Source organism: Marmota marmota, unplaced genomic scaffold, assembly GCF_001458135.2.
Source record: "Marmota marmota marmota unplaced genomic scaffold, marMar, whole genome shotgun sequence".
NCBI lineage: Eukaryota > Metazoa > Chordata > Mammalia > Rodentia > Sciuridae > Marmota > Marmota marmota.
Genome location: NW_026000068.1, coordinates 9,922,818 through 9,938,470, shown reverse-complemented (window position 1 = coordinate 9,938,470; position 15,653 = coordinate 9,922,818). Strand labels below are relative to the sequence as shown.

The 15,653-nt window shown below is 37.4% G+C and overlaps 1 protein-coding gene and 2 long non-coding RNA genes across 3 annotated transcripts in view; 1 reads left to right on the top strand and 2 right to left on the bottom strand.

Moving 5' to 3' along the window:
* Positions 1–1,681, bottom strand: part of LOC125619967 (proline-rich receptor-like protein kinase PERK9) — a 4,537-nt gene extending 2,856 nt beyond the window's left edge. The window contains exon 1 of the mRNA XM_048814004.1: positions 607–1,681. Coding sequence (XP_048669961.1) covers positions 607–1,417 — 811 coding nt within the window. The 5' untranslated portion in view covers positions 1,418–1,681. The remainder of the gene's footprint in view (positions 1–606) is intronic.
* LOC125619968 overlaps positions 1–1,924 on the bottom strand; it is a 19,226-nt gene extending 17,302 nt beyond the window's left edge. Inside the window, exon 1 of the long non-coding RNA XR_007351544.1 lies at positions 1,695–1,924. This is a non-coding gene — a long non-coding RNA (uncharacterized LOC125619968). The remainder of the gene's footprint in view (positions 1–1,694) is intronic.
* On the top strand, positions 609–15,583 carry LOC125619969. The gene is made up of 3 exons (XR_007351545.1): positions 609–746; positions 995–996; positions 15,540–15,583. It is a non-coding gene; the product is annotated as an uncharacterized LOC125619969 (long non-coding RNA).
* Positions 15,584–15,653: the final 70 nt, after the last annotated feature.

Here is a 15,653-nt window from a genome sequence, read left to right as displayed (position 1 = left end):
TGGGGTTGGGGGGTCTCTTCGGGCAGTCTTTTACCCAGTGTCCTTTTTCCTTGCAGTAGGCACATTGGTCTCGGTCTACACGGGGTCTGCTTCGCTCCCTGTCCCTGCTTACCTTGCCTCCCTGATGTCCTGCCTGAACTATGGTGGCCAATATTTTACTTAGTTCCCTGTTACGCCTCCGGTCTCTTTCTCTTTCTCTCTTATCTGATTCCTCTCTAAGTTTAAGATCTCGTTCTTCCTGCATCTTTCTAATCCTGTCTTCTCGTTCTTCTGGAGTTTCTCTTTTGTTATATATCTTTTCGGCTTCCTTTAGTAAGTCTGCTAGAGAAAAATCTTGTAAGTTATCTAATCTTTGCAATTTAGTCCTGATATCTGGGGCGGACTGCCAAATGAAAGCCATGGAAACATTCCCTTTTAGATCCTCACTATCAGGATCAAAGGGAGTAAACCTCCGATAAGCCTCCTTTAACCTTTCTAGGAATGCTGTCGGGGTTTCTTCTGCCCCTTGGGTAGTCTGTCTTACCTGAGCCAAATTGGTGGGCCGCCGCCCTGCTGCATGGAGACCCGCTATGAGTAACTGGCGATAGAGACGTAGGTGGTCCCTACCTGCTTCAGTTGTATAGTCCCAATTTGGCCGGATTAAGGGAAAAGCTTCGTTAATCAAATTTGGGAGTTGGGTGGGACGCCCGTCGTCCCCTGGCATATTTTTGCGAGCTTCCAAAAGAACCTTTTGTTTCTCCTCTGAAGTGAGGAGTATCTGCAGGAGCTGCTGGCAATCATCCCATGTTGGCTGGTGAGTTACTAGAATAGACTCAATCAAAGAGGTTAGGGCTACGGGATCCTTGGTAAAGGAAGGGTTATGGGTTTTCCAGTTATAAAGATCAGAGGCAGAGAAAGGCCAGTACTGATACTGGCCATTGGGGCCCCCCGTCTGTCGCAGGGGGAGAACTCTAGAGGTGTCCCCTGAGGCGGTGTGATCTCGGCGCCCCCGGAGTCGTCCCACCATGGAAGATGGATCCGGGGGAGCACTGGCGGTTGGGCCTTCCTGGTTTTCGTCCTCGGAGGATGGTTGATCAGGTTCAGGGGCTTGTAAGGGTTGGGGCTGATAGGGAGGAGGCTCATCAGTCAGCAGGTCAATCAGAGCTGAGTCCTCTGGCGGTAGAACTTTCTTTGGTGTTGTCCCTGTTTTAATCAAGGTCTCAGATTTGTTAAGAACAGGGTAAAGGTGAGAGGTTTGGGGAGGGGGAACTGGGATGAGGGGAGCAGAGGGTTCAAGGGGAGAACGGAGAGGGGGCTTGGGTGGAGAGAAAGGAGCAACCCAAGGGGGTGGGTTAGAGGCTAAGTCTTCCCAGGTAACAATGTAGGGTATCTGGTCAGGGTGTCCATGAGGACCGTGGGTGAAGATTCGGGTTTTCATCTGTAAGATAAGATCAATGTTAAAGGTCCCTTCTGCTGGCCAGCTGGTGTTGAATGTTGGCCATTCTGAAGTACAGAGAGTTTTCCACTTTTTCTTCTTGACTGTCACGGACAGGTTGTCTGCCCGATCTTGAATGTCCTGCCAATGATCTAGAGTTGGCTCAAAGGGGTTGTTAGTGATTGTCCCATGTTACTTTCAGAGAGGAAATAGAGAGACAGACACAACGACACAAAAACAAAACCAAATAGGGAGATTGCTGCACGGTTTCGGTGGAAACCGAAAAAATCAGATGGCCTGGGAGAAGTTCGTACTTCTCCTTCGCCTACAAAAACAGTGTATCCCTCGGAAACACCGGGGGCCCCAAAGAAATGGACCCCTCTGATCCCTGGGACGTCTCCCAGGGTGGCAGGAGAGAAGTCCGAGTTCGTCAACTCCTTCTCAAACTGCCTCAGAAAACTGGATGACTACAGAACTTCCTCAGAATACTGGATGACTATACCTAGTCTTACAGATGCTGCGTGAAACAAAGAACATGTAGCCAACAGGACAACAGGACAGAAAGCTCGAGCTGGCCAGCTTACCTCCCAGTGATGTCGGGTGTCCTCCAGATAGGGATCGGGATCGGAACCGGGATCTTGGATCTCGGTGGAACCTCCAAAATGAAAGATCCACAGATCCCAAACCCGGAATGAACCACGCGAGACACTGGCTGCAAGAAGCAGGAGGCGTTTATTCTCACACAGGCGCCTGCGGGTGCACAGCAATACCTCAGCCGGAGCCTCGGTTGACTGGCACACCGGGCTTTGGGGTACAGATCTTTTATAGGGAACAAGTGGGTTAGTTCTTAGCTTAGCACAGCAACAGTCTTTCTATTGGTCCCTCTGAATCCAGCAGTTGGGTCACCTAGGGGGTAAACTTGTTTTTCAACTTTTTGTTCTCGGAAAAACCATAAATTTGCATCCTGTCCCTTTTAGTTCCTGTTTTTCTCCTGTTTGCTCAAGTTTGACCGTTAGGGTTATCTATATGGAACATCTTGTGGTAGCATTGTGCAAGACTTGAAATGCTACGTGCTGCTGGGGGGGTTTTGACATGGGGGTTGTGTAAGGGAGCATCTTGCAGCTTCGAGGCCCAGGGGTTAGATTACCTAATATTGGGCCTGGAGTCTTGAGGTCCTTCAATGTCCACTAATTAAACTCAGACTATGATTAGAGGTCATCTGCCTAAATTCTGTACAAGATATTTGGAACTATTCTACATTAGAGCATGATTTCATTATTCCATCCAGCCCACCACTACAAAGTTGCAAAGTCTGCATACAAAGTCATTATGATAGGAGGAGATGTTGGATTTGGAAAATATGTATAATTTCTCTCTAAGATCTAGAACAAAACAAAGATGCCAACTTCCACCACTGTTCTTCAGCATGGTTCTGGAAGTCTTAGCCAGAACAATCCAGCAAAAACAAATAAATAAAGTGTGTACAAATTGGAGAAGAGGAAATTGCTATTTGCAGATGACACTTTCTTATACATAGAAAATCCAAACGATTCCACCAATTAGTTCCAATAATAGTTCCACTGTTAGAACTAATAAATTAATTCAGCAAAATTGAAGGATACAAAATCAATTTACAAAATTCATTAGTTATGCTATTTTCCAAAACTAACTCATCTGAAATAGAAATCAAAAAAGCAATCCCATTTACAATAGCTACAAAGGAAAACAACAATATACCTAGGAATAAATTTAACCAAAGGAGCATAAAATCTTACAATGAAAATGATAATACATTGATGAAAATAAAAGTAAGTAAACGTTAGGCTGCTATTGTGGCTCAGCGGCAGAGCACTCGCCTAGTGCGCAAGGGACTCGGGTATGATTCTCAGCACCACACAAAAATAAAGGCATCGTGTTGTGTCCATCTACCAAAAAAAAAAAAAAAAAAGATTCTGTCTCTCTCTCTCTCTCTCTCTCTCTCTCTCTCTCTCTCTGTCTCTCTTTCTCTCTCTCTCTTTCTTGAAAAAAAAAGAGTAAGTAAATGTCATGTGTTAGTGGATGGGAAGAATAAATATGATTAAAATGCCTATGCTATCTTTAAGTGTCTGGAGATTCAATATACTCTCTATGGCATTCTTCACAAACCTAGAAAAATAATATAAAACTTTTAGGAAACAATGGAAAATTAGAGTAATTAAAGTCATCTTGAGGAAAAACAACAAAGTAGGAGACATGATACTACATTAAATATTCTGCAAAGCTATAGTCATCAAAAGAGCAAAGTATTGGCATAAAAGTGCAAACAGAGAAATGATACAAACAGCCAACCTAGAAGAACTGCATGCTCCTAAAGCAACAAAGATGCTAAAAACACAGATTAAGGAGAGGATGGTCTTTTCAATAAGTAGTGCTGGAAAAATGGGTATCCACATGCAGAAAAATGAAGATGAACACATTCGTCTCCTGTGAGTTACAAATATCAACTCAACCTGGTTTAAATCCAAGTAAGGCTTGGATCTATGAAACTGCCAGAAGGAAACAGGGGAAATGTTTCAGGACATTGGAACTGACAAGAGTTTGAGATAAAACTCCAAAAGCACAGGAAATAAAAGCAAAAATAGACAAATAAGGGTTCATCAACCTTAAAAAGCCCCTGTATAGCAAAGAAAGTAGTCAACAGAGTAAAGAGACATTGTACAGAATGGGGGAAAATATGTATGACCTATACAAGGAATTATTATTTGTAATATATAAGGAAATCGAAACACCTCAATACTGGTAACAGAAATAACCTGATTAAAAATGGACAACAATTTTTTTATGAAAAATAAGTTTATTTCTCACAGGTCTGGAAGCTGCAAAATCCAAGATCAAGGGTCCCACATCTGGCAAGAGCCTCTGTGTTGCATGGTCCCACTGCTGAAGGCATCACAGGACAAGAGAGGGAATGAGAGGGCAGGGCTGGCTTTATGAGGACCCACTCCTGCAATGACCACATTATTGCAGGCACGTCCTCACCTCTCACAGATCCCACTTCTCAGCACTGTTGTATTTGGAGTTAAGTTTCCAGCTTAGGAACGTTGGGCACATATTCAAACATACGCACTTAAGCAATACTTTAAATGTAGTAAAAATTTTAGCAACTATAGGGGATAGATACCTATAACTTTGAGGACAGGTGAAGAGGCAAAGAATGGAAATGTGGGGGTATTTTATCTTTCTTTCTTTATAAATTTTTTATTTTTATGTTTTATTTTGTGGTACGGGAGATTTAACCCAGGGGCTCTGTACCACTGAGCTACACTCCCAGTACCCCCGCCCTTTTTTCAAGTTTTTTTTTAAATTAATTATTTTTATTTATTTATTTATTTATTTATTTATTTATTTTTATTTTTTATTGTGGGTTGTTCAAAACATTACAAATTTCTTGACATATCATATTCCACACTTTGATTCAAGTGGGTTATGAACTCCCACCTTCACCCCATACGCAGATTGCAGAATCACATCAGTTACACATCCATTGATTTACAAATTGCCATCCTAGTGTCTGTTGTGCTCCGCTGCCTTTCCCATCCTCCACCCTCCCCCTTCCCCACCTCTCCCCTCCCCTCCCCTCCTCTCTCTCTACCTCCTCCACTGTATAACCCTGAGGGTCTCCTTCTATTACCATGCAATTTCCCTTCTCTCTCCCTTTCCCTCCCACCTCTCATCCCTGTTAAATGTTAATCTTCTTCTCCTGCTCTTCGTCCCTACTCTGTTCTTAGTTACTCTCCTTATATCAAAGAAGACATTTGGCATTTGTTTTTTAGGGATTGGCTAGCTTCACTTAGCATAATCTGCTCTAATGCCATCCATTTCCCTGTAAATTCTATGATTTTGTCATTTTTTAATGCAGAGTAATACTCCATTGTGTATAAATGCCACATTTTTTTTATCCATTCGTCTATTGAAGGGCATCTAGGTTGGTTCCACAGTCTTGCTATTGTGAACTGTGCTGCTATGAACATCGATGTAGCAGTGTCCCTGTAGCATGCTCTTTTTAGGTCTTTAGGGAATAGACCAAGAAGGGGAATGGCTGGGTTAAATGGTGGCTAATTATTTTTATTTATAAATGACAGGGAAATTCATTACAATTCTTATTACATATGTACAGCACAATTTTTCATATCTCTGGCTGTGTACAAAGTATATCACACCAATTTGTGTCTTCACACATGTACTTTGGATAATAATGTCCATCACATTTCACCATCATTTCTAACCCCATGCCCCCTCCCTTACCCTCCCAACCCTCTCCCCTATCTAGAGTTCGTCTACTCCTCCCATGCCCCCTCTCCCTACCCCACTATGAATCAGCTTCCTTATATCAAATAGACATTCTTTAAAAGACATATAAATGATTAACAGGTACATTAAAAAATCTTCAACATCATCAGTCATTAGAGAATACAAATCAAACCACAGTGAATTTCACCTGACCCAGGTAAGAATGCCTTCTATCAAAAATACCAAAGACAACAAGTGCTGGTACAAATAAGGGAGAGAAGGAAACCTTTCCACACTGTTGGTGGGAATGTAAATTAGGAGAGCTATTACAGAAAATAGTATGCAGGTTCCTCCAAAAATTCAAAATAGAACTAACAAATGGCCCAGCAATACCACTCCTGGGTACATATGGAAAGGAAATAAAGTCAGTAACTCAAAGATACATCTACACTCCCATGTTCATGAAAGCGCTGTTCACAAAAACCAAGAACTGGAAACAACCCTAGTGTCCATCAGATGATAAATAAAGAAAACACAAAATGTTTTCATGAAAAACATCCATCCATAAAGAAGGATGAAGTTCTATCACTTGAGGTGACATGGATAGAATTGTAGATCATTTTCAAAGGAACATGTCAGGCATGGAAAGAGAGGTACTACAAGATCTCACACATTTGCAGAATCTCGTGACAGTTGATCTCAAGGAAGCTGAAAGTAGAGTAGTATTTATTAGTGAGGTGGGGCAGGTAAAGTTCAATCAATGGGAACTAAGTAACAGGTACATAGAAGAAAAATGCTTTGATGTGCTATTTTACAGCAGGGTGAATCTTATGGGCTATATCCCAAAAAAAAGTAGATGAAAAGATGTTGTAAGTTTTTACAATAATGAAGTGATAAACAAGGAGACAGATGTGTTTAAACTGGTTTACATATAACACTACATATACATTTACATACCAAACATCACATTATCCCAGTAATATGTATAAATTTTGTTTGTAATGTAACAGTTAAAATAAATTTGATTCAAAATTTAATAAAATGGAACTATGAAAACACATGGAGATATTAGTATCTTTCTGTCTCTTTTATTCTCTCCCTGGCTTTCTAACACTAAACACACACACACACACACACATACACACACTTGACCAACACTATGGATACATGCACTAATGCACTGTGCCAATACATTTTACTAGAAAATTCTTAAATGGTATGTTCAATACTGTATATTATCAATGATAAAGATACTTAACATGCCCAGATAAGCCTGTATGTTTCTTACATTTTAATAAGTTACCTGCTGTGTTTGAGTTTTTGAATTGTCACCTTTTGTTAACAAAATATTTTAGATATCTGAAGAAAAGTATCCATTGTGACAGAGAAAGAAATTCAGTGGCTTAGGAAAATGTGTAAAAGCATGATAGGTGCATTGTACTCACACAGATTTCCCTGTGTTTGTGTCTGTGAGGAGCTCATTTCCCTCCCATTGTATTTCCTAAATCAGAGTACACTGCCTGACAGACCAGACACTGGGTTGTATGTGTCATTCTGCTCATGCTGATAAGCACCACGTTTATAAGAAAACTTGGTTCAGATCTGATGGTTTGAAATTGACAATGTCAGTCATCTAAATATGTCTTCCATCAGGAGCATAAGTGCCTTTCATTCTGTATGTTTGGAGCTGAAATAACTGAGATGCCCGCTTTGTACCAACACAGTGCATTCTTACAGGTTCTGATTTACCTTTTTGTATTCTTAACTATGGGCTGTACAGGAGCTCCTGAGAAAGATACCCTGCATTGTACTGGAGTAAGCCTGTGGATAAGCCTGATAAAGAGCAGAATTGGAAAGTCAGTGAAATGGATTTCTCTCTGTATCATATATTTGATGGATACACTTCTATTATGGGTCTTTATTTTGGTACTCTGTCAATTTTCTAAAACTATTTGTGTTTCTGACACATCAGATATTTTTCTTTACCTTATCTATTAAATTTGTCTTTTCCAGTCTATGTTGAGCTTGAAAAAATAGTCTTTTTTATATATACTTATTTGGAATTACAAAATACCGAGTGTATTTTAAAATAGCAATGGCATATGTTTCTCTTTCACGTTCTTTTCAGCTTCAGTCAAATGCCCCAAATAGGCTAGAGCTGACTTTTTGCCATTGTATTCTCTTTTGACTGCAGTTTTCAATTTCCCAGGGACCTAAAGCATCGCTATTAGCTTTAGTCACAACAGGAGGACGGCTTGCCTTTTTTCAAAGTGATTTGATCAATTTTAAAAATTTGAACTACTGCTGCAAGAAATAAAAAATGATGGTTGATGCTCAGTGAATTCTCAAGGATATAAAAACTTTGGCAATTCAAGGCCATAAATTCTTCTATTCTACCAAAGAAACACCTTATAAAACAATCTGTGATATGAAAACGGAACACGCTCCTTTTATCAGTTTTTTTTTTTTTTTGGCAGAGAATTTTAAATCTGTAGGCGTAAGTGATATTTACTTGTTCTTTCAACTTAGGGGAAATTTCTGAAAGGGTACACATGACTTACCAACCTAGAAGTGTTTTCTTTTTCCTTCAAAGGTTATTCATAATTGTCAAGTATGAGGAAATAAATCTCATAACAAACAGAACCAGTGTGTCAGTGTCATTTGCAGTGGGAACAGTTAGGCAATAGATAAAGCCCACGGAAATGGGGCTTTATGCTTGATATTTTGTGTTCCTGGGTCCAAATCTCTAGAGACTAATCTAAAAAAATGGAAGGGTGGAGCACTTTCCTAGCATATGTGAGGCACTGGGTTCTATGCTTAGCACCATATAGAAATAAACACATAAAATAAAGGCATGCTGTCCATCTTCAACTATTTAAAAAAATAAAAATAAAAAAGAAAGTGCAAGTTTACATGCTTATTTCCAGAAAAGTGTGGGGGGGTATTATTGATCTCAAATTTCTACTAAGGATCACATGGAAATTTCAAATAGCATCACGCCCTGTATTTGTAAATTATTTAAACACATTGCAATTCCTCTGAAAAGTATTAACAAAATTAACTTATTCAACAATTACATGGAGGGATGAGGAAGTTATTACTAAATTCAAAAACATGAATTAGCTTCCCTCAATTCATTAAATATGTATTCATTTGGTATTTTCAGAATCTGTACTGTTTGGTGACTATGAAAGGAACTGAAAATACAAGACTGAAGTTTAAGGAAATCACCACCTGATGATAAGGCACTCTAATATCAAGCAAGAAATATGAGTTTGCTATTTGACCAGACTCTTGAGGATCTTCTTACCTGACAGAGACAGGGAGGGAAATACTCATTGAGAAATGGAGATATTTGATTGGAACAGAGATAATTGATATTTAAATTGGTACCCTATTTTCCATAACCCAATTTACATACAATACTTTTATTCAATTTTTCAACCAATTAGGGTAATTGACTGAGTGACGGCACTCACAGACATGGTACTGCTTATTTAACTTAGCAGAGAAAAAGCTGATCAGATCAGCCTGAATTGGGCAGGATAAGGGAGAAGGAGGTGGTGACTGCATATTTTCATAAGAGTATGTGCATCATTAATTTGCTGTCTACTGCCTATTCTTATGTGTTCTTTTGGTTAAAGCAGTCTCTCTCCTTGCACCTTCTCATATTCCCACCATTAAACTTTTGAATAAAGTAAAATAAAATGAAGGGGGCACAGAATACAAGAGAAGGCTACATTCCCTTCTCAGCCCGTATGTTATGGGATGTGAAGGAAGACAGGAGGTGTGTGTTCATCTCTAGTCTCCAGGCTCCAGGGATGTGGATAGGGGATGGTTGCATCGTGTGGAGGAAGAAATAGCAAACTGAAGTAACTTTTGTTCCTTCCCATTTTCAGAGTACAATTAATGAGCACAAGGTGGTAAGAAGGTGACAGAGATTGCAGGGAAGTTAGCTGAGGCTGTTGTCACTCAGTGGATAGGGCTTAGAGAGACAGAGTGCCAGCAGGCAAGCAATCACAGGAGCCATCCCAAAGGGACAGAGTGCTCAGAAGGTTGACCTAAGAACTACAATTCCCAGGAGGGACAAAGTGAATATTCAAGGACCAGCAAGGACCCTGGGACTCTCTTCCATGGAATGACAGGTAAACAACATCTCCCTTTCTCTAATAGCCAGCTCGAGGAGGAGCAAGTAGAACAGGATGATGCAATTAGACAGAAGAACTGTGCTAAATACTAGAAGAAGAATAAAGCACATGTACTACTGATCATGGGTTGTGGGTATGTTAATTAACTTGACTTTATTTTATAAGTACACCAAAACACCACATTGTACCTCCCAACTATGTACAATCATTATTCATAAAACATAAGACTCATTAAAACATTTTTAAGGGAACACATACATGAAGGAATTAGTGTAGTGGCTGGTTCACTGTTTGCACCAAATAAATGAGTCTTTTCCTCTTAAAAAGAAAAAAAAAAGAGGCTACCGAAATGCAAGGAGGTGACTGACATGAGTGGCCCCAATGTTGCCAGGCTCCAAACTAAACAGTCTGGTTTTAGAGCTCCTATGTCAAAGAGACACACCTCACTGCCTGTCCTGGTCACCAAGGCACAGCATGAGAAGCTTCCAAACATCATTTAAGAGATGTTGCTGCACCATTGCAGTTGTGAATGTATACGTGGCAAAATGACATTAAGTTGGAAATTTATTTTTTATTTATCCTCAAATTTATTGGGGTATACCTGGCATCCAACAAACTGCACATGCCTATTGTATATAATTTGATAAGGTTGAGAGTATGCATATGGTCATGATACCACCATTACTCCCAAGTTACTAAATACACACACCACTTCCAAAGTTTTCTCAAGTCCTTTTTTGAATTTTATTTTGTTTTGGTTTGGTGGTGTGAGTACTTAACATGAGATCTAAACTCATTGCAAATTTTAAAATACTCAGCTCTATATTGTCAACTACCAGCACAGTGTTGTTCAGCAGATCTCTAGAACTTACTCATTTTTTAAAACGATGGATTTCTGCCCATTGAACAACTCCCTATTTGCCCCTGTCCCCAAGACCCTGTCAAGCACCATCCTCTCTTCTACTTCTATAAGGCTAAATGGTTTGGGATGCTTTGGGCCTGTGGAATCATGCAGTACCTGCTTTTCTGTGACTGACTTATCCTACTGAGCATAATGTCTTATAGGTCCACATCTGGTGTAGTAGATGGTAGGATTCACTTTTACTAATGCTGAATTACTCCCCATTGTTTTCATGTGAAATGTTTTCTTTATCAATGTGTCTTTCCATGAATGGATTTTGTAGACTTTTGGGTTGTTCAATATATGGACAATTATGAATGAACATGTGAATGTGTATATCTCTGAGATCCTAATTTCAATGATTTTGTATATGTATTCAGAAGTGGGATTACTGGATCATATAGTTGTTCTAATTTTATTTTTAAAAGAATCTCTGCTGCCTCCAAAATTGTTTCCATAGCAACAATTTTGGAGGCAGCAGAGGCCAGTGGGGATTGAACCCAGGGTTGCTCTACTGATAAGCTACACCCCCCAGTCCTTTTTTACTTATTTATTTTAAGACAGGGTCTCATTGAGTTGCTGAAGCTGGCCTCAAGTTTGTGATCTTCCTACCTCAACCTCCTGAATTGCTGGAATTATAGCTGTGTGCCACTATGTAAATTTTCTGCACCATTTTGAAATAAAGAAAACAGATATATTAAATTCATATGTATAAGAGTCCTCAATATGTAATTTAATTGTAAATTTGAGAACAGCGATTGGCATATAATGTTTCAGATATATTTCTAGCAAATCATCTTGCAAATTAGATTTCTACTGAACATGCAGAAATATGGTGAGTCAAAGAGCCTAAGACTTTCATTTAATTGTTACAATGGATTTTGAAATGACTCAGTTACTATTTCTACCTGGGGTAATAAGAACTAGGATGCTGTATCCAAGGTTGAGAAGTTAGCTCCTTTCAAAACCAAAAGAACAAATTTATGAACTGTGTAATGAAGCATAAAAACAGTTTGTGGTCATGAAATAATTCCAAAGGGCATGGAAAATTGAACCCTGTAGAGAGTTTATTAAGTAACTTCATCACTTTCACTTTCTGAAAATAAGAAAAAAACCTTTACTTTCAGACTATTTTAATTAATAATATGTTCTTATTAGTTACTTTAAATATAATTTTTATCGTAGAAAATTTTCTTTTTTTAAAATGGCACCCACTTCTCCATGAGTGTAGTGGAACTTTTAATGGATTTAATCCCAATTTATTTTCCTGGGCATTTTTGTGGTTTCAGTTATATCTTGGGTAGAATATAGACAAGATTGTGCAATGCATATTTTTCAACATTAAAACACTTCACTGTGTATATTATCTGTTTACATGCCTATGGTAAAAATTTACTAAAAGACTCATATTGTAGGAAATTAGCTACATCCATAATTTTCTACAGGTGATATTATTATAATGGATGTTATTTTTTTCAATAAGAATTTGGGTATATGTAGTATCAATTCTCTTGGATAAATTGCCAAATTGTGTAGGTGATTCATTGTCTGCCAATTCATACAGCATATTTTACTGAAAAACTAGTATGTGCCAGGGATATTCCTCGTAGCCTGTCACAAGGAACACACATACACACACACACACACACACATACACACACCTGTTCTCATGGTTATTAAGGTAGGAGACAGTCAATCATCAATTAACAAATACATGAAAATAGTCAGATATCAGAATAAATATTATTCCAGGAGAATTCCAATGTATTGAAGGACTAGGGAGAATATATCTAAGAGCTTTGTGGATGACCTGTGTAAATGAGTGATAGACAATCCACAGGAAAAAGACAGAAAAGAGGACAGGGGTAAAGGTCACTAGACCTCTGTTCTGGACCTGCCCATAAGTCAAAGGTGAGTCCAGTTGATTCAGAGTGAAGAATGAGGAGAACCCTACGAGAGAAAGGAAAATCACAGCAAATGAGAAGCTACTGAAATGCCTCCTCTGGAACCTCCAATACCCCACTGTTTTTGATGAAATAGACAGAGGTGCCATGTCCTTATAATCTCCTCCCACTTAACCGGCAGTACTGTCAAGCTGTGATTTTGATTATTTTTATGGCAGTGGTTGGTATGTGATCTGTGATTGAATGAGACTTTTTAAAAATTATAATACAATTGTACCTTTTCTATTTTTTGAATATATCTTGTAAAACTCCTACTTATACAACTGTAAGAATAATTTAATATTCTTCTTATCAAGCTTTATGATAACCCAAAGTTAAATTTGCCCTGTTTATATCATTGGCTTCTTTGCCTTTGAATTATGCTCATGATGTATGGTAATTGTGTTTTCATAGTTAAATAATTTCTTGTAATTTCTATTTTTACCTTTAAGGTTAGAGAGTGTTTTCAAATGCTAGAAATTAGATACTATGCACATGTACAGAAATTTAATTTAAATCTAATTTTACAAAGTAGATTAATACTCTTAAATGATTGCCAGGCATGACCTTGATCTGTGAAGGTGGACGGAATGAACTAAGACGTGATGCCAACTGACTTCTTTCTGGCAGTTGCTGAAGCTCTGCAGCAGGTGTTCCAAGTCGAGCAACCTGGAAAGGCCACAAGGATGCCCTGAATGAATAAGCTTGGTTTGGTGTGAGATCACAAAACACATGAACCCCACACATGGCTCAGGTTTCAGGGGAAGGCTGTGTTAACCACACACGGCTTGTAGACTGTTGCTGAAAAAATGAGGGTGTCATCATTGGGATGGCCAGGCAAAAGGAGTTAGTTGTTTAAATAAAGCTAATTTATTTGTTCTTTCTTGTTTAAAATAATATTTTCAGATATTATTCATCTTATTTAATTCAGTGAGATAAACATATGTCTAATTCTGGTTTTCTTCTGAAACAATATTTGACAAGATATAATATCCATCCCTCAATAAAATAACATTATTCATTGAACAATTTTTCATCTCAACCAAATTTCTTAACTTATACAAATGACACTTTAAGAGATTCATTAATTCAGTTGAACTTAAAAGTCCCACCCAGTTACTAATTTTTCACTGGAATTTGGAACTCACATTATTCAGCACTTGGAACGTGTGAACATGGGTCCAATAAAACGTCACCCTCACAGGCCATTACTTCACATGCAAACTAAGGACACTTTCTCTTAATCATGTTACCACATCTTTAATGCTCATATGATTATTTAGTATTTTTAGTAGGGTGCTTCAAAAGACATATCAATATTTATGTATATTTTATATGATAGCATATGTGTATATAATATGTAAATATGTATTAGTATGCATTTCCCCACCGATAATTATTTGGGTAATGTTTAGTGTTTTGCATTTCAGACAATGCTACAATAAATAACTATACTTGTATGGATGGTTCTCCCAGAGAATTAGTGTGTCATTCTAAATTCTGAGAAGTAGAATTTAAGACTGTGCACATTTGGGATTTTTTTGATTAAATTTACCACTTGGTTCTCTTGAGATATTTTACCCATTTACACCCCCACCAATATTTTGTGAGAGTTTCCACTTCTCTGCACACTTGCAGATATAGTGAGCTATAAAAATTCTGAATCTTGCCCAGGAGACACATTTATCTTGTTTTGAGAAGTTTACTAAGTGCAATTTGTAGTTCCTTTTCTCCAAACTGTCTGTTCATATTTCTGACCATTTTTTTAAAAACCAGGTCAATGGCTCTTTTGTTATGGATTAGTAAGAACTACATGTATTTTAAAGAAGTTGTCTCTTTGTTATGTTTTATAAACATTATATCTTCATTGCTTTTTATTTTACTTACTGTACAAAAATCCTATAGAATTATTTTTATGTAGTTAAACTTTAAAATGTCTCCTGTTATAATTTGATGGATGTGGAACATCCCTGGGTGGCAACAGTAACTTGAAACTCTTTAGAAGTTTCATCATTGATTTCCTTTACTATGCTTTCAATTTTATTTTCTTTTTAGTTTTTAAATTTCAGGTCTTTAAAAAACCTTCTTATGTAAAATGGTAGGTATGGTCCTTTTTCCAACTCAAATATTAAATTATTCATTTTTCTGACTGTTTTGAGATGTGGTATAAAATGAATTTTCACCAAGTTTGTATTTTCTTTTGACTTTATACTTTCTTGCTGTGTACAACATTAATCAAGACTACACTTTTAAATTTTTAAGATGACCTTTTAATTCATGATAAAAGTACTAGGCTTTTGAATAGTCTTGTTTTCTAGCTTAATTCCTATTTATTCTTCATGCATAAATTTATTTTATTATTGCTTATATATAACTATCATGTAAATTAACATGTATAAACCTGAAGTACAGAACCTAGTGAATATTTAAAGTTGAACACACAACAAAACTAAGATCAAGAAATAAAGCCTCATTAGCATCCATAAGTTTCTCTTATATCTCTTACTTATAATGTCCCAAGGTACCACAATGCCTAATATTTTATGTAAATTTTGCCTATTTCTTCAACTTAAACAAGCAGGTTATTTAGAAAATTATTCTTTGCCTTCTGTGTTGTTAGATATCCCCTAGTCCTTCTGTTATTAATTTGTAGCATTATTCCTTAAATCCAGAAAATACATGCAGATTTTTTGAATGCTTTTAGACTTGATGAATCCTGAAAAACGAACCATTTTCACATTCAAGTTTGTTAATATTCCATGTGCAACTGAAAATATGCATTTGCTATGTATTGATTAAGTGAAGATTTTAATTATGCTTTTCATTTATACCAAATACTTAATATTTTTAGTTTTTATTTTCAGTAATAGAGAAACAGATATTAAAGTTTCTTGCTACAATTATAGATTTTTTTATTTGTACTTTCCACATTACTTTTTAATTTATATTTTGAAGCCATGCTATTGATTGTATAGAAA